We start from the raw sequence: 23,248 nt of genomic DNA on the forward strand, positions 1-23,248 counted from the left end.
TATTATGTTGAGGTACTTGCCCTCTATTTCCATTTTGCTGAGAGTTTTTATCATGAATGGATGTTGAATTTTGTCAAATGCTTTTTCAGCATCTATGGAGATGATCATGTGGTTTTTGTCTTTCTTTTTGTTGATGTGGTGAATGATGTTGATGGATTTTCAAATGTTGTAACATCCTTGCATCCCTGGGATGAATCCCACTTGGTCATGGTGTATGATCCTTTTGATATACTTTTGAATTCTGTTTGCTAATATTTTATTGAGTATTTTTGCATCTACATTCATCAGGGATATTGGTCTGTAATTTTCTTTCTTGGTGGGGTCTTTGCCTGGTTTTGGTATTAGGGTAACGTTGGCTTCATAGAATGAGTTTGGGACTATTCCCTCCTCTTCTATTGTTTGGAACACTTTAAGGAGAATGGGTATTATGTCTTCTCTGTGTGTCTGATAAAATTCTGAGGTAAATCCATCCGGCCTCGGGGTTTTGTTATTGGGTAGTTTTTTGATTACCGTTTCAATTTCTTTGCTCGTAATTGGTTTGTTTAACTTTTGTGTTTCTTCCTTGGTCAGTCTTGGGAGGTTGTATTTTTCTAGGAAGTTGTCCATTTCTTCTAGGTTTTCCAGCTTGTTGGCATATAGATTTTCATAGTAGTCTTTAATAATTCTTTGTATTTCTGTGGGGTCTGTCGTGATTTTTCCATTCTCATTTTGATTATGTTGATTTGTGTTGATTCTCTTTTTCTCTTAATAAGTTTAGCTAGAGGCTTATCTATTTTGTTTATTTTCTCAAAGAACCAGCTCTTGGTTTTGTTGATTTTTGCTATTGTTTTATTCTTCTCAATTTTGTTTATTTCTTCTCTGATCTTTATTATGTCCCTCCTTCTGCTGACTTTAGGCCTCATTTGTTCTTCTTTTCCAGTTTCGATAATTGTGATGTTAGGCTATTCATTTGGGATTGTTCTTCCTTCTTCAAGTGCGCCTGTATCACTATATACTTTCCTCTTAAGACTGCTTTCGCTGCATCCCACAGAAGTTGGAGCTTTGTGTTGTTGTTGTCATTTGTTTCTATATATTCCTTGATCTCTATTTTGATTTGTTCATTGATCCATTGATTATTTAGAAGCATGTTGTTAAGCCTCCATGTGTTTGTGAGGCTTTTTTTTTCTTTGTAGAATTTGTTTCTAGTTTTATACCTTTGTGGTCTGAAAAATTTGTTGGTAGAATTTCAATCTTTTGGAATTTACTGAGGCTCTTTTTGTGAGCTAGTATGCGGTCTATTCTGGAGAATGTTCCATGTGCACTTGAGAAGAATGTATATCCTGTTGCTTTTGGATGTAGAGTTCTATAGATGTCTATTAGGTCCATCTGTTCTAGTGTGTTGTTCAGTGCCTGTGTGTCCTTACTTATTTTCTGCCCAGTGAATCTATCCTTTGGGGTTAGTGGTGTGTTGAAGTCTCCTAAAATGAATGCATTGCAGTCTATTTCCCTCTTTAGTTCTGTTAGTATTTGTTTCACATATGCTGGTGCTCCTGTGTTGGGTGCATATATATTTAGAATGGTTATATCCTCTTGTTGGACTGAGCACTTTATCATTATGTAGTGTCCTTCTTTATCTCTTGTTACTTTCTTTGTTTTGAAGTCTATTTTGTCTGATATTAGTACTGCAACCTCTGCTTTCTTCTCGCTGTTGTTTGCCTGAAATATGTTTTTCCATCCCTTGACTTTTAGTCTGTGCATGTCTTTGGGTTTGAGGTGAGTTTCTTGTAAGCAGCATATAGATGGGTCTTGCTTTTTTATCCATTCCATTACTCTGTGTCTTTTGATTGGTGCATTCAGTCCATTTACATTTAGGGTGACTATTGAGAGATATGTACTTATTGCCATTGCAGGCTTTAAATTCGTGGTTACCAAAGGTTCAAGGTTAGCCTCTTTAGTATCTTACTGCCTAACTTAGCTCGCTTATTGAGCTGTTATATACACTGTCTGGAGATTCTTTTCTTCTCTCCGTTCTTATTCCTCCTCCTCCTTTCTTCATATGTTGGGTGTTTTGTTCTGTGCTCTTTTTAGGAGTGCTCCCATCTGGAGAAGTCCCTGTAAGATGCCCTGTATAGGTGGTTTGTGGGAAGCAAATTCCCTCAGCGTTTGCTTTTCTGGGAATTGTTTATTCCCACCATCATATTTAAATGATAGTCGTGCTGGATACAGTATCCTTGGTTCAAGGCCCTTCTGTTTCATTGTATTAAATATATCATGCCATTCTCTTCTGGCCTGTAAGGTTTCTGTTGAGAAGTGTGACGATAGCCTGATGGGTTTTCCTTTATAGGTGACCTTTTTCTCTCTAGCTGCCTTTAAAACTCTTTCCTTGTCCTTGATCCTTGCCATTTTAATTATTATGTGTCTTGGTGTTGTCCTCCTTGGATCCTTTCTGTTGGGGGTTTTGTGTATTTCTGTGGTCTGTTCGATTATTTCCTCCCCCAGTTTGGGGAAGTTTTCAGCAATTATTTCTTCAAAGACACTTTCTATCCCTTTTCCTCTCTCTTCTTCTTCTGGTACCCCTATAATATGGATATTGTTCCTTTTGGATTGGTCACACAGTTCTCTTAGTATTGTTTCATTCCTGAGATCCTTTTATCTCTCTCAATATCAGCTTCTATACATTCCTGTTCTCTGGTTTCTATTCCTTCAATGGCCTCTTGCATCTTATCCATTCTGCTTATAAATCCGTCCAGGGATTGTTTCACTTCTGTGATCTCCTTCCTGACATCTGTGATCTCCCTCTGGACTTCATCCCATTGTTTTTGCATTTTTCTCTGCATCTCCATCAGCATGTTCATGATTTTTATTTTGAATTCTTTTTCAGGAAGACTGTTAAGGTCTGTCTCCTTCTCAGGTATTGTCTCTGTGATCTTTGTCTGCCTGTAGTTTTGCCTTTTCATGGTGATAGAGATAGTTTGCAGGGCTGGTATGAGTGATGGCTGGAAGAGCTTTCCTTCTTGTTGTTTTGTGGCCTTCCTCTCCCCCTTTGCAAGGCGCTGGGTTCTCACAGGTGTGGATATGGTCTGGATGTTGTCCTGTGTCCTCTGGTCTCTATTTTAGGAAGAGTTGTCTTTGTTATATTTTCATAGATATATGTGGTTTGGGGAGGAGATTTCCGCTGCTCTACTCAGGCTGCCATCTTCAAATCTCTTTTTTGGTATTTTATTCTTTTTGATGCAATTGTGAATGGAATTATTTTCCTGATTTCTCTTTCTACTAGTTCATCATTAGTATACAGGAATGCAACAGATTTCTATGTATTGATTTTGTATCCTCCAACTTTGCTGAATTCATTTCTTAGTTCTACTAGTTTTGGGGTGGATTCTTTAGGGCTTTTTATGTACAATATCATGTCATCTGCAAACAGTGACAATTTAACATCTTCCTTATCAACCTAGATGCCTTTAATTTTTTTTGTGTGGTTTGATTGCCATGGCTAGGACCTCCAGAACTATGTTGAATAAAAGTGGGGAGATTGGGAATCCTTGCCTTGTTCTTGATCTTAAAATAAAATCTTTCAGCTTCTCACTGTTAAGTATAATGTTGGCTGTGGGTTTGTCATATATGGCCTTTATTATGTTGAGGTACTTGCCCTCTGTACCCATTTTGTTGAGATTTTTTATCACGAATGGATGTTGAATTTTGTCAAATGCTTTTCCAGCATCTATGGAGATGATCATGTGATTTTTCTCCTCCTTTTTGTTGATGTGGTGGATGATGTCGATGAATTTTTGAATATTTTACCATCCTTGCTTCCCTGGTATAAATTGTACTTTTGCATGATGGATGAATTTTTTGATGTATTTTTTAATTAGATTTGCTCATATTTTGTTGCATATTTTTGCAGCTATGTTCATCAGGGATATTGGTCCATGATTTTCTTTTTTTGTGATGTCTTTGCCTGGTTTTGGTATTAGAGTGATGCTGGCCTCATAGAATGAGTTTGGAAATATTCCCTTCTCTTCTACTTTTTGGAAAACTTTAAGGAAGATAGGTATTATTAGGTCTTCGCTAAATGTTTAATAAAATTCAGTGGTGAAGCCATCTGGTCAGGGATTTTGTTCTTAGGCAGTTTTTTGATTACCAATTCAATTTCATTGCTGGTAATTGTTCTATTCAGATTTTCTGTTTCTTTTTGGGTCAGCCTTGGAAGGTTGTATTTTTCTCGAAAGTTGTCCATTTCTTCTAGGTTATCCAGTTTGTTAACATATAATTTTTCATAGTATTCTCTAACGATTCTTTGTATTTATGTGATGTCCATAGTGATTTTTCCTTTCTCATTTCTGATTCTGTTTATGTGTGTAGACTCTCTTTTTTTCTTGATAAATCTGGCTAGGGATTTATCTATTTTGTTTATTTTCTCAAAGAACCAGCTCCTGCTTTCATTGATTCTATTGTTTTATTCTTCTTGATTTTATTTATTTCTGCTCTTATCTTTATTATGTCCCTCCTCCTACTGACTTTGGGCCTCATTTGTTCTTCCTTTTGAGGTTTCATTAATTGTGAGTTTAGACTGATCATATGGGATTGTTCTTCTTTCCTGGGGGAAGCCTGTATTGTAATATACTTCCCTCTTAGCATGTCCTTCACTGCGTCTCAGAGATTTTACAGTGTTGAGTTATTGTTGTCATTTGTCTCCAGGTATTGCTTGATGTGTTTTTATTTGGTCATTGATCCATTGATTATTTAGGAGCAAGTTGTTAAGCCTCCATGTGATTGTGGGCTTTTTTGGGTTTTTTTGCACAATTTATTTCTAGTTTCATACCTTTGTGAACTGAGAAGCTGGTTGGTAAAATTTCAGTCTTTTTTAATTTACTGAGGCTTTTTATGTGGACTAGTATATGATCTATTCTTGAAAATGTTCCATGTGCACTTGAGAAGAATATGTATCTTCTTGCTTTTGGATGTAGAGTTCTATAAATGTCTATTCGGTCCATCTGTTCTGGTGTGTTGTTCAGTGCCTCTGTGTCCTTACTCATTTTCTGTCTGGTGGATCTGTCCTTTGGAGTGAGTGGTGTGTTGAAGTCTCCTAAAATGAATGCATTACATTCTTTTTCCCCCTTTAACTCTGTTAGTGTTTCTTTCACATATATAGGTGCTCCTGTATTGGGTGCCTAGGTATTTATAATGGTTATATCCTGTTTTTGGACTGACCCCTTTATTATTATGTGATGTCCTTCTTTGTCTCTTGTTACTTTCTTTGTTTTGAAATCTATTTTGTCTGATACAAGTACTGCAACTCCTGCTTTTTCTCCCTATTAGTTGCATGATTTATCTTTTTCCATCCCTTCACTTTTAGTCTGTATATGTCTTTGGGTTTGAAGTGAGTCTCTTGTAGGCAACATAGAGACAGGTCTTTTTTTTTTATCCTTTCAGTGACTGTGTATCTTTTGATTGGTGCATTCGGTCCATTTACAATTAGGGTGATTATCTATAGTATGTACTTATTGGCATTGCAGGTTTTAGATTCTTGGTTACCAAAGGTTCAAGGGTAACTTCCTTACTAACAGTCTAACTTAACTCACTTAGTATGCTATTACAAACACAATCTAAAGGTTCTTTTTTCTTTTTTCCTCCATTCTTCATATATTAAGTATCACATTCTGTACTGTTTATCTATCCCTTGACTGACTTTGTGGGCAGTTGATTTGATTTTGCATCTGCTTAGTAATTAATTGGTCTACATTATTTCCTCTGGTGACAGCTATTTAGTCTTAGGAACACTTCCATCTATATCAGTCTTTCCAAAATACACTGTAGAGATGGTATGTGGGAGGTAAATTATCTCAGCTTTTGCTTATCTGGAAATTGTTTAATCCCTCCTTCAAATTTAAATGATAATCTTGCCAGGTAGAGTATTCTTGGTTCAAGGCCCTTCTGCTTCATTATATTAAATACATCATGCCACTCCCTTCTGGCCTGTAAGGTTTCTGTTGATAAGTCTGATGGTAGCTTGATGGGTTTTCCTTTGTATGTGATCTTTTTTCTCTCTCTGGCTGCTTTTAATACTGTCCTTATCCTTGATCTTTGCCATTTTAATTATTATATGTCTTGGTGTTGTCTTCGTTGGGTGTCTTGTGTTGGGAAATCTGTGCACCTCCATGGCCTGAGAGACTATCTCCTTCCCCAGATTGGAGAATTTCTCAGCAATTACATCCTCAAAGACACTTTCTGTCCCTTTTACTCTCTCTTATTCTTTGGGTACCCCTATAAAGTGAATATTGTTCCGTTTGGATTGGTCACCAAATTCTCTCAATATTCTTTCATTCCTAGAGATCCTTTTTTCTCTCTATGCCTCAGTTTCTTTGTGTTCCTCTTCTCTAATTTCTTTTCCATTTACTCTCTCCTCTACTTCCTCTAATCTGTGTTTAAATCCCTCCATTGTATGTTTTATTTCAGATACTGTATTCTTCAACATTTTTATCCCATTCCTGAATTCCTCTTTGAGTTCTTGAATATTTTTCTGTAGCTTGGTGAGCACGTTTATGATTTTTATTTTGAAATCTTTCTGGAAGATTGATGAGTTCAGTTTCACTTGGCCTTCTTTCTGGTGTTTGTGGGATTTGGCGCTGAACCAGGTTCCTTTGATGTTTCATACTTGTAGGTGGCACCCTCTAGTGCTCAGAAGCTCTGCTTTCTGGATCTACTCAGCCCCTGCAGCGATGGCGGGGATTGCAGGGGAGTGGTGCAGGTGCCTTTCAGGAGAAAAGAGGTCTTTCCTGCTTCCCGGCTGTGGTGCCTGTCTCCACAGCCAAGGGTAGTGGGCCAAACATGCAGGGAGAAGCCTCTATGCTTTGCACTTGTAGCTGCTGTAGGCAGGACCACCCTCTGGCTTTTCTGGAGCAATGGTGATGGCAGCCTTTTTCTGAGCTGGTGCCGGCTGGGAGGGAGGCACAGCAGGCTTCGTATCACATTTGGGGGGGCCTCAGGGCTACTTTTCCAGCCAGGGGAATGGGGCATTTGAAGCTCCTGAAAGTTTCCAACCTGCTGGGCAGAGTGCACCCATTCAATTTTGTACACCTGTCCTTTCTCCTAAGCAGCAAGTTCTGTGCAATCCTTGCCCCTTTTGCAGGCCTCTTGCTGTTAGGAAGTCTCTCAGACTGCCCACCTTTCTTTTGTCCCAGAGTGGCCAATTGTGGATACATGGTTTCCACAAGCAACTGGAATCTCAGTCTCTCCAAGTATTCTTCCTGTCTTAGCTTTCCAACACTCTAATCTCTGGAGCACCATGTAATGTAGGTTCCTGCTCCCAGAGCACATCTCCAGGGCTGGGTGTTCAGCAGTCCTAGGCCTCCATCCCCTCCTTGCTCCAATTCTCTTCCTCCCTCCAGTGAGCTGGGTGGGGGAAGGGCTTGGGTCCTTCCAGATCATGGCTTTGGTACTGTACCCTTTTCCTTGAGGTCTGCTGTTTTCCCCAAATGTGGGCAGTCTGCTGCAGCCTTCTTCCCTGTTCCTCTTTCAGGATTAGATGTATTTGCTGTATTTTCATATTATATGTGGTTTGGGGAGGAGGTTTCTGTCTCACCTCTCATGCTCTCATCTTTAATCCCTCCAAGCCTGAGCTAGATATTATTATAATTCTCATTTTATAAATGAGGAAAATTGAGGTATAGTGGAATTAAGTTAATTGCTGGGACTTGAGTTAGTGCCTGAGTCAGTGACACTCTGTCACCCATCCATCTGCTGTCTCTCTAGATCACAACTTATATAACATGTATATAATGGTTTATACTGCCATTAAAATAACACTTAATGTTCATATTTAAAATATAAATTATTTTCCAAATTAATTGTCATTGGAAAACTGGCAGGTTGCTAAATAACAAGACAATCTTGGGGGAAAAAATCTAAGTGTAGATTTTTAAAGTGTAGAATCTAAGTGTAAAAGATTAAAAAGATGTGGCAAAGGATTAGTGATTTTTCTTTAGAGGTGTGGATTCCAGGAGTCAACTTGTTGATCATACTGTAGATATAATAATTTGCCAAGTACTGGTAAGTTCTGGGCAAGAGCCAGGTAAATTCATATTTACTCCTATAAAAGAGGTCTTTCATAAGAAAAACTGAATTTTCTCCAAACTTCCCTAAAATTGGATGAGTAGAGCATACTTCCTTCCAAAATTTTCCTAAGTGTTTAAAAATCGAAAACTATGTTTTCATAAAGCTTTGCGAAACTTATCTCATGACTGGAACTGGGTTTGTCAGCTATAATAACTGAGATAAAGATGTTTTCCCTAAAAAATTAGATGCTTATTATTTAAAATTATCTTAAAAATTATAAGCTCTCAGGCATTTCCTGGTCATCTTTGCCTTCTTAGAACTTGAATGTATTTGTGACTCTTTGCTCTCATTGTCATTCCTTTGTATCTCTTTCTTTCTTCTTTGGTCATTTTGTTCTTCGTCTTCTGTTGCTCCTGAGAGCACTTTGAGGGGCGGACCAGAATCAAGGTGGTTCTTTCTTCAGGTTGCCATAAGCAAAATGAGCTGAGCAGAGTGATGTGGGCCAGAATGATCTTGAGAGTCTTGAGAAGGGGATCGCTGAGTCAGAAGGTGCTGTCAGTGAGTGAAGCTAAAATGAATGAGTGCGTGACCCTCAATGAACTTAAGAACCTTAAATATAATACATGCCCTCAAAAAAACCAAGACAGCAAAAATGGAGTTGACATTAAATCAGATGTTTAGTCTGCACTTATGTAAGGCATCCATAAGGAGCCTTGAAAGAAGGAGCATTACACTCACCACCGTGGTGCTAACATCGTGAAGTCAGAAGGCAGTGTCATGCCAACACTTCTCATTTTAATCACAGTTTGAAATATTTCAGAGCACACCCAGAAAGGGAGAGTGTCTATCTACGCCTGGTGTTTCGTGTGGTTAACAGCCCTCTGACAGAGCCTTAGACAGTGCAGGTGGTTTCTCTTCTTATGGGCATGATTCTAAATACGGCATATGCTTTCCAGAGGCTGTGGTTGAAAGAAGAGTAATGATGGCTATGTGTGTAATTACACATATGATGACAAAGCTCATAAGAAAAATATCCTTTGTGAATCTCTTGGAAGTTTTTAGTTAGGAGGGACCCCCCAGGAGGAAGACATGTAAAGGTTTAGAAATCATGCAATTATTTCCTTTCATCTTCATTTGGTTGCCTTTATACAAGATGACATGATCTTTTGGAAGGCAAGGCAAACATCTAGACCCATATATCTTTGTTTATTATTATAAGAAATGCACTGGCAACGACTTTTGTTTTGTAATCAGACCCTCATACCCATAAGTATTCCTACTGATGAACTTTCTGACCCTTTGTACTGAGTAGAATGACTCACAGTAGTGAAAACCACAGGTGAGGGGTGCTGTTGTTTATATGGTGACCTGTACAAAAGGAAAGGTCTATGAGTGCATGTATCTTGGTGACTAAGCTACTTAAATAGAACTGAAACAAGTAAAAGAAAGGTGACCTGAGATACCTTTGTTGTAAAGATTGGAATCTGCAAGGTTGGGGCAAATTCTCCCCACAATAAGGAAGACTGGTTAACGTGGTGAAATGAACACAGCATCAAGTTCCCCCTCCCAGATTCTCTTACAGTGACACACAGACCACATTAGAAAGGAAACATCCACATTAGCCTGCATATCAGGAATGGGTAACAGGTACATGCAAAAAACTGGTGAATTTCTGATAGCTGTAATGGGAATAGGTGAGGGTATAAGAAGCTGTTAAAATGGACACAGCCTGCTCTCTTGAGAATAAGACCATAAGTCAGCAGTGCTAAGACACTAAAATTCTTCCATGACATGAAAGGCAACACCAAGCTGTGAGGCAGTTTCCAGCTTCACTCCCAAATCAAGCATAGAAATAGAGCAGAGAGTCTGGCCCTGGGGAGGAGAATTTGAAGCTCTCATCTATAACAGGTAGTTAGAAATATGAGTAGGAAGGTAGACAGAAGTTTGAGCTAAAGATAAAAATTTCAGTACGTAGGTGATATTTCTAACCATGAATGAGATGGCTGGATGAGATCACTGAGGGACAGTATAGATAAGAGAGAGATGCTCCAGTATTCTGAGGCTGGGAGAGAGCTGGAGGAAAGAAAGAACCAACAGAGATGAAGGAGGAGTGAGCAGGAAATTCCTGAGCTGTTTCAGCTATTCCAGAGACGCTTCTTCATCAAAACAGTAGACTGAACCCTTTCCTTTCCTTTCTTCCTAAGATTTCATTGATCTGACACTAAATGTATATGAATAAGAATATATCTGTGTACGTGTTGAAACCAATCTAAGGGCCATCACTTGGACAAACATTTGGAAAGCAGAAGGTAGCTAACGTTCTCATTCACGAATAATGCAGGGCGGAGGAACAGCGCTGCAACCTGCCGTTCGCACGCGCCAGCTGTCGGCGGCACTGGGAGGTGATCCCCGTGAATAAAGGCTCCACGCTCTGAGTCCGCAGAGACGGAGAGCAGGGATGGGCTGTGGGTTGTCAGTCAGGGTGGTCAATGGGAGGCTTGTGTGTAGAACAGGTGGACTGAGCAGCTTCAGCAGCAGCTGGAGGCCCACGAAATGCTCTGAATAGAGAGGAAGATCTGCCTGGGAAGGGCTCTTGGTATGAGTGCTGAATCCAGAGAGGGAGGCAGGGTAGAATACGGGGAGAATCTTGCACCCTCACAGGGGATGGGAGGGGTGGGGAACAATAGCTCTCATTGAAATATACTGATGTATTATGTCCTCAGAGTAGAGTCTCTCATTACTTCTGTCATTGTGGGGTGCCCTGACACTGCCCTCCCCACAAACCACAAAGGCAGAGCCCACAGTGAACCAACCCGTTAAAGAGTGGCCATACTGCATAAACATTCCAGCAACCCTGCAAAGGAGCCTGCTCCTGCTACCAGTGTGAATCACACAAGTCTTCCTTCCTAATTATATACGTTACATCAATGATCATGGGACATTCTGTGGAAAACAGAAGCATGAGAGAGGAGAGGCAGGGGACAGAGGAAGAAAACAATAATGAAAGAACAGAAAAGAGTATAAATACTCTGATATTTTAAGTGATATTTCATCCATGAAATAGAATAGAGGAAACAAGAATTAATAGATATTAAGATATATTAACAACTAGAATAATTGAATACCATTATTTGGCAATGAATACATATTTACATAATAACATTGGTGTAGATATTGTCTCTTTTTTTCATGATCAGAATCAACCTATAGTCAACACTTACGTCCTACTTTGATGCCAAACAAAATGCAAATACAGATTCTGACAGCATAGAAACAAGTGTGTCACTGACAGAGTGTAAAGGGAAGGGAAAAAGTGGCGGAAGGAAGTGTGGAAGCTCTAATTATATCTACATAGTCGAGAATTGATGGGCAACCTTTCTCTAAGGGTATGTCAAAAAAGTTATAATGAGAAGCAATATAGCTGATAACTAGTGTATCGCAAGAAATTGAGAGGAGTTGAGTAACAGTGCTCTAAACTGCCCATTTTCTATGAAGGGAGAGATTATGTACTTTTTAAAATTGATCAGTTCAGAAAGAGATGTAAGTGTGTTTGTTAAAACTGCAGTGGTAATTACCAGAAGAACTGAAACCAGAAATGAGTTAAGTGGTTTCTACTCAGGCTGGGATTAGAGATGAACTGGAAAAGGAGACTCACTTTTTTTTTTTTGTATCCTTTTTAGGACTGTTTTAAAAACCTTATTTATGTATTGCTTTTATTAATAAGTGACAATTTTTAAAAAAATAAGCTAACCAAGATCATAGAAACTCCTGTTTTTGAAACTGTCATAATGCTGATACCAAACTCTCACAGAGAAGGAAATGATAAACTTCTAATTTCATCAACTTATAATAGTGATCCAAATAAATGTTAAAAAATACAGATTTCATAATAAATTAAAAGATTGACGTGGCACACCTGAAGAGAGTTTATTCCCAGAACATAACAATATTTCAACATTAGGAAACCAATGACTGTATTTATATATATTAACTAATTAAGGAAAAAGCCACAATCATCTCAACAGAGTAAAAATTCAATATTCTTTCCTGATCAATAGTCTTATAATAAGAAACAAATAGAAGTATACATGTTTAACATGAAAAAGTGGTTGAAACATGTTTGACAAAATTTAACTCCTTAATATGCAAAGTGCTTTTACAAAGCAACAAGAAAAAGATGTACCCAATAGAAAAATAACAGTGGGAGGCAAATCACAGAGTAAATCCACTGACCCCAAAACACTGAAAAACTGTTCAAACTTCTCTTATTTAAAGAAATATAAGTATAAACTACAATATAACAATTAAAATTTATGTTAAAAAATTTGAAGCTATTATATTGGCAATTATTAAATGCTAATGCTCAGTATTGATGAAGCTGAAAGAAATAGGCTCTCTTGCCTAGCTGGAAGATCCATACATTGATAAAATGACTTGGGAAGGTAATATGTCAATATATTAGAAAGGATTAAAAGAGTAAATTCTTTGATCTAGAAGTTCTATTTCTAGGATTCACATCTAAAGAAATCACTTGAGATAGATGCTCACAAAATAGAGCAATAGGAGAAATTATCAAATTACTGTACTTTATAGTGAAAAATAGAAATCAACCAAATGATTAACAGTGGAATAATAGTTAAACAAATTATAAGTCCATATACCAGAATATTATTCAACCATCAGAAGTGATGTTGCACATGAATACTTGTTGGTATGAAAGATGTTTATGATAAATTCAGTGATAGAAATAAACCCTGAAGCCAAAAAAAATACTATGATCTTGTTTATGTTTAAAATGATTATCTACTTATCATCCCTCTACTTACCTATCTACCCACCTACCTATCTAAAAAAGGCTGAAATAATATTTATCATGATATTAATATTAGTTACCATTGGTTGGTATTTTTTTTTCATTTTCTTCATTATATACATTGTATATTATTATTGAATATTATCATTTTTTCTTTTCACAAAATAAGAGTAAATGATATTTTAAGATGAAGATATGTACACATATTTTCTCTTTTGTGTAAAGTATGACAAAGATTTAATATTTTCTTAATAAAGTAACTCATACAAATACATTAGAAAACAAACACCGCAATAGAAAAATGGCCTGTAGATGAGTCCCAAAATAAAGACTTAAAGGAACAAGAAAACTCAAACTAGTCATTTCAAATATAAAATTAAAATGAGATAATCTTTTCCTACACCCAAATAAAAAAGGCTACTAAAAATAGAGAATTCTCTTTGACAGCTATGAGATCTCTTGTACAATGCAGAGATGGGAACAATATCTCTAGAGGATATGACAACACATAACAAAAGCCTTAATACTGTGTAGGCCATTTGGCCCAGATACTCCCTTTCTCAGAATTTCCATAAAGAGATAATTATGGACATGTGCAAATAAGGATGATCATTGTGGTATTGTTTGTAATAGTGAAAACTAGAAAAACCTCCAATGTTTAAAAATACAAAACTGACTAAATTATATATATTCATAAAGTGAGGTACTTTTCAGAAATTAAATCGGACTTTTAGAAGACTAGTTAATGACATGGAACAGTTGATAGCATATTGCAAAGTAGAAAGAAGTGTTCTTTTTCTCCATCACAATATCAGGGGACGTGTCCTTTTGCTGCCACATACAATACCCTGACTCTTGTCATGTTTGATATTCGACCATTTAAAATGACTTGTTAGTTTCTCACTGATGCCTGTCTTGAAACTTGGTAGCAATGGTACTGTCTCTCTTCTCTCTCTGAATTTATACAACAATGGGTAAAATCTTTATTTAGAAAAGAAAACAATACTGGTAAACAATGAGTCCATGCTCCTGAGATACAGAATCTTGGGACGAACACTGAAGAAATAAGACATGATCTTCACATAACTTGAAAATGCATTTAGAACTAATGGAAAAATAAACATGGCATCTATTGACTGCTTGATTAAATTGACAATGCTAAAATGTATTTTATTTTAAAGACTTGGATAGGAAATTAATCATACAAGGGTTATAGTGTGTGCTTTGAATCTACATGCAAATACAAATCACCTCCACACAGTCATCGAGATTCAGTTGTTCCCTTAAGCCTTCCCCTGAAGTACTGCAGTGGTTGAGAGCTCAGCCTCTTTTGGTCATAAACTAGGCTGGGTTGCTGTGTGTGTCTGGGCCAGTTACACAATCTCTCTGTGCCTATTTTCCTCGCCTGAAAATGGGTATAATGATAGTAATGACATCATAGGGATGTTGTATGGTTTAAGCTGATGTATTTAGAGGTCTTGGAATATACATGGTAAGCATTCGGTAAATAAATGCTACCTGATAGTATTATTTTTATTACTACTATTACTGTAATGGAATTTCTACTTGTTATTTAGTTTTTAGTTACTTAAATATTAAATAAAGTTGAATGGATTTCATAATATTTACTTGCTTGCTCACTCACTCATTCACTCACTATGTTTTGCCTCTGAGTCTTTGATTTTTGTGCTCTGGGATCTGGAATACCACTAGAGCCTAAAAATACATAGAGAATCTGTAAGTCATGAGGAAGAGATAGGAAAGCATGGGCAGTAAATCAGCAGTGGAAAGGGAATCAGAGAAGAGCTGAACATGGCAGATGCTAGAACTGGGCTATGGAAACCTGACTCTGAGGGGCAACAAGATCCACGTAGCAGGTACTCTGCGTAACTGTCTTGACCCTGCTTTTCTGTGGGGTAGATTTTTTGATTGGCTTGACTTCCCTATCTTTCTTTTATAACAAAATTCCATCAGCTGATGAAACCTGAAGACATCTTTTGAAGTTTGCAGAGCATATATGACACACATTGTGAACCTTTTAGAGTATGCTGAGGATTGTGACATGAAAGTTCTAGACTTACGGGTGGCCTCTCCGATTTTTTTTCTTGGTGGCCTCTTGGCCTTCTGTTTTAGATTCATACAGCAACCTCATTCTTCTGGCCCTTTGGATGACTGTCTTAATTTTGGACTTACAATCATGACTTTAAAGTACCTCTCAAGGGCTCAATCCTAACGTCTGATTTCCCTATTTATGAATCAAAACTATGAAAGAGCACATCCTTACGTTGACACAGCCCAGGAAATGGGCTCTGGCCTGAAACGGGAGAAAGGTTAATTAACAGGCAGTAATAGAGTTTGAGTAATGAGCAGTTGGAGTGAAGGGAAGGGGATGTGAGCAGAATTTTTTAAAGTAAAATGGGTAGAATATGAGGGGTGAAGGAGAGGGCCAAACCAAGGGTCATTTGTATGTTTTTGTTTCGGTTGCCTGGAGGGACTGTGCAAAAGAAATGGCAGGTTTTCCAACATAGATAACGAGTTGCTGCATGAAGGCAGATTTGGGGATTTCAGGTGGGTCTTTCCAGCAGACAGCTGAAGTCTGCTTTCAAGAATTCAGACCATTTCTCCATTGCCCTCACTACCAATTAGTTTGGGTGAAAGGAAGCTGGTATTTTCTCTTCCCTGTTTATTTGCTTTTCAGGAGAGTTTGGGTTCATACTGGGTCAGGAATAAACTCACATTATTCACATTGGCCTTAGATAAAGATATATCATGTGGGCACCACAGAGAAATCTTGTGCACCAGGTATTTGAGTTCCAGAGGGTTTTTAAAAAATTGTAAAATGTAATAAGATAGGTTAACAGTCATGCAGAAAGTTGGTTCTCAACACTATGCTAATTCTGCTGCATATTGAATTTGTCTCTAGAAGGAAAAAAAATGTCAGAATGCACAGAAACATCAAGTTTGAAATAACTCGGGGCCAGAAGAACATCTTGAGAAATCACATATTATCAACTATGGTCTAAGAGATAAGTAGACTGTGGCGATAACATTAGTGGATGGCAAATGTGAAATGTGTGGCTTCCAAAGCAAATATAGAAGAAAATGGTAGTTCTTTGTTATCAGTCTATAACACTATTTGAAAAGTTTTTATTTCTGCCACAGTGTGTACTGTATATATATGAGATAAAAAGGAAAAAAAACTAAATAACCAAAAAAGGACAGTAAGTTCTATAAAGAGGAAGAAACAAAATGGAAGCAATGGAAGAGATACCGGTACAAATTTCAAAGAAAAAGGTAAACTTGTAAGACATGAAAACTTTTTTCAGAAAAAAACTTATTAAGAATAAGCAGATTAAGTTTATGCAAGTGCACACTCTGCACTTCTAAAGGGTAAACTTCTAAAGGCATAGAAGCCAAAGACAGAAATGGGAGTTTAAAAATCACAATCGGAATATAGCCTTCTTGATGGGTCATTTTATTCCTTAAAACTCCCTGTCAATAAAGTAGAACCACAACTCTGTAGAACACAAACATAAATGCGAGAAAGAAATTCAATTAAAAACTAACACCCGTCTTTGAGCTGGGAGACAATGAACGGTTTTGGGGGCTTTACCTTAATTTATTACAGGAAGATACACTACTTTCGTAATGGATGGGAATGAACTGCATTAAAAATGAAGCTCCGTATCACATTTCACATTAAAATGTAATAGAGCAGAGCCTCACTGTGCTGCCAGCTAATTCAGGAACTGAACAGGATGGCATTATTTCCCGTAGACTGTGTGGTACAAACTTTCCCCGTGAGGAGTCGTCGTCTCTGGTTATCTGGCACAGTGCCCAGCCTGCCTTTCCAATCATCGACCTGGAACAGGTCAGTCTGGGCTCTGCACCGTCTTTAACAACGTGCCACTCATGTGCACCACTATTCTGTCCTCCCCGGGGTCTGTCGGGCCTCGGACGTTGGACTCCCCCGGCTCCCAGACTCTGACAGGAGACTGCAGGGTCTTCTTTGCACACCCCTGACCTCAGCCGCTGGCGGTCCCCTCGGCCCGCTCACACATGCGCTCCAGAATTCGGTGAATGCTGGCGAAACTGGGTCTGTCCGCAGGCAGCTTGCTCCAGCACAGGCGCATGAGATTGTACAGCTCCAGGGGGCAATTCTGGGGGCAGGAGAGGATGTTGCCATCACGCACATAGTATATGACCTCCTCGTGGGCCATCCCATAGTAGGGCTGCAGGCCGTAGGAGAAGATCTCCCAGAGGACCACGCCGTAGGCCCACACGTCAGACTCCGTGGTGTAGCGGTTGTAGAAAATGGCCTCGGGGGGCATCCAGCGGATGGGGATCGCGTCATTCTCATTAGCTTTGTAGTAGTCAGCGGAGTAGATGTTCCTGGACAGGCCAAAGTCGGCAATTTTCACCACCATGTTCTCACCCACCAGGCAGTTCCTAGTGGCTAAATCCCGGTGGACAAACTTGCGCTCCGAGAGGTAGGCCATGCCCGCGGCCACCTGCCTGGCCATGCAGAGCTGCTCGGCGCAGGAGAGGGGTGGGGGTGCGGGGCCGGCCACCTGAGCCCCCGCCGACAGGTCGCCGTCGCTGAGGCTGCACATGCTGTGCGGGGATGCACCGCGGAGGAATGCGTTGAGGTCACCGTAGGCCATGTACTCGAAGAGCAGGCACATGGGCTTCCCCACAGCACACACGCCTGGAACCAAAACAGTGTCCTTTGTTAGGCTGCGTGCCTACAGTGACACGCTGGCAAGAGCTCTCCAAAAGGGAATGAGCGGACAGAAAACACGGGGCCCTGGTTGTTTTGTTGACAATATCAGAGTCATACCCCGACCCTGTTTCTTTGTGTGAACATCTCCTATTTGCTGTTTAAGATTTAGCCTCTTTGTCACTCCTCCTGGGGTGCCTCAGCTGCCGACCCTTCCAGTACCGCGTTTTCTATCAGCCTTTAACGCAGCACCCACCATCCTGTCCTAACCATCCACTTATCTGAGGTTTCTCCCCGACCATTTCAGCATTTTAAGAGTAGAGATGCTGTCTTACTCCTCTTTAAACTCCACACCCCTGCCATGTATCTGGCAGAGCAAGTGCTGCATGAGTGGTTGGTGAATGAACTTACGGATGAGCATTTTTCCTCTGAGAACAAAACATAATTTTGCTCCGTGTGCTTCTGCTACTTTTCTGGAGAAGGATAACAAAATGTGCAAAATTTGGAAAGGATAGCAGAAACAACCCAAGATCTTAGATGAAGTATTCAATAGCTTGCTAGAGTAAAACATTCTGAAATTAAGGTTCTGCAGTGTTCATTCTAGAAAACGCTAATATGAGTAGAGTCTGATTCAGTACCAGCAGGACATTGCTAAATCTTAAATTCTTGCTGTATTTGAGAGGGGAAACTGGCAACTTGAAATAGTAGATCATCTGGGCACAACTTCACATCACTGTAAAAATAGATTATTAGAAACTTTTTTTTTCAGGGAAAGATTAGAGGTAACTGTTCAAAAAGGAGGAGAAATGATACTATTGTGTTGGTTTATTTAGTTTGGAGTAACTCTTTAATTCTAGGGACTTTAACAATCAGAATCTTTATATATACTAGAGAGAAAATTAAAGAATCATGACCTATTTCACTGAGAAGTTAGAAACCACTGATTTTTTTAGCTGAAGGTATTTAATGAAGTATTTCACTCTCTGGTACAGAAAATATATGGAGAGGAACAGAGATGTCTCTCTGATCAAGGAGTGAGGGATAAAGCTTAGGTGAAGTATGTAGGAGCAGAAACGTGGAAAGCCTCAGTGTTTGAATGCAGAGTTTCTTCATTTATATTTTCATACCTAAGAGTTTCACGATGTTGGGGTTATCGAATTCTGCCATGAGGGCTGCCTCCCTCTGGAAGTCTGCCTGCATGTCTGCTGAGGCTTCCTCTTTGAGCATCTTCACGGCTACCATCGTGAAAGGTTCACAGGGGAGTAAACCTGGAGCCCTGTGAGATATTTTTTTAGAAAGAAATAAAAAATCAGGAACATTTACATATACTCAAGTGATATCAACCCACCTTCACTCATATCCCTGCACTTATACAGCCTTACCCAGAATCATACAAAGAAAGATGCCCGTAATAGATCGTATGAAGAAATACTTGACTCTAGTTAATGAAAATCCCTGGGGCTATTTTCAACATCGATTGACTTTGAAAAATGCATATTTATGAATTATAGGAATTCTGAAATACATGGATCCAATGGCATATTATCCTCTTAATCTCTGGCCAGAATCTAAATTCCTAGAAAGTAGGGAACATGATATATTCATTTTTGTATCTTCAATGAGCCTAAAACCATGCCTTGTATATTTTTGATTCTCAATAAATTTTTGTGTAAGATTTTCGTTAATCATGAAACCTCCATGCCAGGGCTACCATGAGTGAAGAAAAGGTTGTGTCCTGTGTCCTACAGCCAAAGTGACAATTGGTAATTAAGACCAAGTCTTCTTTGCCTAGCTGTGTCTCTGTAACCTACAAACACACAGAGATAATATTTCACTCGTTTACACAAAGGCATTATATGGTCTAGTGTTGGTCCTCATACATGCTTCTTTATTGATCTCATAGTTTTCTGCCATTGTTGCATTATTTTTTCCCTTTTCTGTTTTGCCATTCCAGGAAGCTCTATTTAATACTTCTATATGACAGGCTCTGAATTCTTAAATAGAAACACTAGTTTGATGTAAAATTTAAATGAAGTGGAGAATAGAGCAATATAAAATGGATGAGTGTAAATTTTGGAATTATTTACTAAATACACAAAATTATTAAAATGTATGACAAAATTATTTTCTGAAAAGGAAATATGATTAAAATGCTAATTGCTTGTAATCTGAACACTACCTAAGTGGAGATTCTCTCCATAGACACAGCTCTATTTGCTGGCAGAGAGGGAACACCACTAAGATTTAGAGTAATGTACTCAATACAAATAAGGCTAAAAGTATAAAGAATTAACTAATTTGATAAAATCTACTATGCATAGTACATAGACCTCAAGGTAATGCTCTGGTAAATTTTCAGACACATTTCAATGGAGAGGTTTTTTACATAGGTAACTTTACCTTGCTTGGAAGACCCTTCCAAATGCTCCCTCTCCAATATCTCTCACGTACTCAATGTTATTCCTTGGGTACTCCAAGCTGAGCAATTTGGGATTCAGAAGGAGTGGCATCCTCTGGTACATGGGGTTGGGATGAAGTCTGTCTAGCAAGAGCTCAGAAGGAAGAGTCGTGAGGGTTACTGCTGCTGATTCTCTGCAGGTAAGACAGGTAAGATCAATAGTGAGCTCAGGATCTGGTGAGATTTCCAGAACTTAGGTTCTAGAGCAATTCAGCATTTAGGAGGAAACAAAACAAATGGTGGTCAGGCAGCCAAAGATTCTTCAGTTTTAGAGCAAGAAATATGTTGTTTGGTCTGGAGTCAAAAGGCACATTTTCTCAGGAATTTTGTCGCCATCCAACCTGGCAATGGCCATGGAGCTGAAGGGGAGGACGGGAAGCAGGACTAATCATGTTCTTCCAAATTACTCTTTAGATTCTAGGTGCTGGGAAAATTAACCTTACGACATGTGATCCTACACAAGAAGTTATTGATATTTTTAAAGATCATGGTGGAGATGCTTAATTTTAAAGTAAGGCAGTGGATACCATAAAGAGACTGGCAGTGTTATATATATTCCTCCTTCTACCCCCAATCCCAATATTAAATATGTAGGTTTTAAAACATTACTATGTGTGATTAGCTTAGACTAGAATCTCACCTTTTCTTATTTTTCCATTGTTTTCGTCTTCGGCAGCAATAAAGAGTAGTTATGGTAAGAAGCACAAATATGGCAAAGCTGGACATGATGGAGATTATTACAGTCATTGAGTACGTAGGTGAGACAGAGAAGGAGGAGGCAGAGGAGGGAGGCAGATTTGGAATGTCCGCACTTGGCTTTGAAGACGTCATTGGTGGGAATGCTGTAAGCAAACAATAATTCTTTTTGCTCATTCTTAAACTTTTAAGAAGCATTCTTTGCATTTAAGTAATCAGTAAATGAAGTTTAATTTTCAGAATATATTTTCATGTATCAATTTATCCCTGGTTATTTATCTTATAGTCCAATTGTAAGAATCCAGTGAGGTCCAGTTGGAAGTAAATGCAGTTTATAGAATCATAGAAATCTAAAGATGAGACTCAGAGGAAGCAAATATTTCTTTCCAAGACAAATGCAGATCCTGGGCTCTTTACACTGTGTCACATCATTTATGACCTGACAGAAATCGTGAAGATTATTATGCTATTAAGTAAAATAAATTTTGTGAAATTATATTTGAGGTCAAGCTTGTCTAAAGCAGAGCATTTATATACACTGTTGATTTGCACACAGAAAAAAATCATGAAAAATGAAATATGGAAATATTAGGACACAAATGAGCAGAATTTTATCTAAAAACTGAACACCTGTCAAACTCCTATTATAAAGGTCAATGCAACAAAACAGAAAAAGACTCAAAGACACAGAGGAAAGACTGGTGGTTCCCATGGGAGAGGAGTTGGGGTGGTGGTGAAATAGCTAGAGGGGATTAAGAGGCACCAAATCTTGATCATAGTATAAATAAGTCATAGGGTGAAAGTACAACAAAGAGAATATAGCCAATATCTTTGTAAAGTTTTTCTATGTTGACAGTAACTACACGTACTGGGTTGAGCATTTAATAATGTAGAGAACTGTCAAATCGCTAAGTTGTACACTTGAAACCATTATAATATTGTATATCAACCATAAGCAGAAAAGTCAATGCAGTATGAAAACATGCGAAGGTCTACATTACCCTGGAAACCAAAAGATGTTATACTCATATCAACTTTATTAGTTATATTTTAAATAATTTTAATTGAATAAAGACAAAAACATGGAAAGAAAGTATCTTAATAATATAATCAACAGGTATGTTCTAATAGCAAATAATGACCTTTGTACCCAAAAAGGAGAGAATAAACCTTATTTTCAAAGAGCTGTGGAACACTGACAGACATGATCTTTTGCCAAGCCACATAAATAAATCTCAATAAATTTCAAAAGCATAGATTATGCAGATCTATTCATTAACCAAAATGCAAGTAGCAATAGGTTAAATAAAATCCAATAGGACATCGGGAAAAGAAAAAAAATCATGACTTTTCAATCAAAAAGTAAAGAGTAGCCATAATTACATATTAGAAGATAACTTCCTAATAGTATGTATGAGATTTGGCCAAAGCTGTGCCCAATGATAAGCTCAGAGCGTTATTGCTCTCCACTGGATTAAAAAAAATGAAAGTGAACCAGCTACACTTACACATTTAACTCAAAACTTTGGAAAAAAGGCAAATACTGTAGAAGACAAAGGAATATAGGTGATAAAGTAATAGCTATGAACAAGCAGAAATTAATGTTAGAACACAAATACCACAAATGATAAAATTAAAAAATAAAACAATAGTTAGCCTGATGAATATTTACAAAACAGTTTTATCAGTGGAATTTTATCTTTAAAAATATAAGAAAGGCACAAGCACCCAACATTAGGAATGATAAAGGAGTTATGACAACATATTTAAAGGTCAGTAACAATGAAGTAATATATAATTATTCAATTACATTTTTTAAAGTCTAAGGTAAATGTTAGGAACATATTAATTGCCAAATCTGAAGAATTAGAAAATCTGAATATTGCCATAACCATGACACTTAAAAGTAATTATAGAATTATGGATATATTCTTTCAGTCATGGAAGAGATAAAATGTCCATATTTTGTATGTTCCAATAAGAAAAATCTTTCAGGTTATTTTAGGAAGTTATTATAATACTAATATCACAACCAGATAATATGAACACAAAACAAAAAAAACCACATACATAGATTACAGAACATAGATTTAAAAGACTCTAAATGAAATATTAGCCATTTGACTGCAATATAGTAAAAGAATAATGGTTTAATATGAGGAGACATATAAATATGACACACCACAAAGTCAAAAGAAAACTTTCATTGCAATAGAGGCCTAAAGCCATTTTAAATAGGACACTTGTAAAAGCAGAGATTACAAGGGGTGCCTATGTATGACTTTGTAGTCTAGGAGTGGACACGGTGCTTATGCCCTGAGCCCCAGTGGCAAAGCAAGTGGTTTTCACCACTGTGACTCAAAGAACCTCAGCACAGCAGTAAAACATCCGTGCAGGACCCCTGACAGCATTTCTCATCAAGCCTCATGGCAATGGTGGGCTTAACAGACTTCCCAGATTCCTCTAGGATTGGTTTAAAAACTGCTCTGACTTTCTTTGGGCTGAGTGAGTTATCTGAAAGGGTTTT

At 38.1% G+C, this 23,248-nt stretch overlaps 1 protein-coding gene across 2 annotated transcripts in view; it reads right to left on the reverse strand.

Annotated features, from left to right (window-relative positions):
* Window positions 1–11,347: 11,347 nt before the first annotated feature.
* The window catches only part of MUSK (muscle associated receptor tyrosine kinase), an 88,153-nt gene continuing 76,252 nt past the window's right edge, over window positions 11,348–23,248 (reverse strand). For both annotated transcript variants that reach the window (XM_073226355.1, XM_073226350.1), the window contains 4 exons: window positions 20,666–20,867; window positions 19,968–20,159; window positions 18,695–18,843; window positions 11,348–17,555 (listed from right to left, as the gene is read on the reverse strand). In XM_073226355.1, coding sequence (XP_073082456.1) covers window positions 16,873–17,555; window positions 18,695–18,843; window positions 19,968–20,159; window positions 20,666–20,867 — 1,226 coding nt within the window. In that variant the 3' untranslated portion in view covers window positions 11,348–16,872. The remainder of the gene's footprint in view (window positions 17,556–18,694; window positions 18,844–19,967; window positions 20,160–20,665; window positions 20,868–23,248) is intronic.

This window comes from Manis javanica, chromosome 2 (genome assembly GCF_040802235.1).
Source record: "Manis javanica isolate MJ-LG chromosome 2, MJ_LKY, whole genome shotgun sequence".
Classification (NCBI taxonomy): Eukaryota; Metazoa; Chordata; class Mammalia; order Pholidota; family Manidae; genus Manis; species Manis javanica.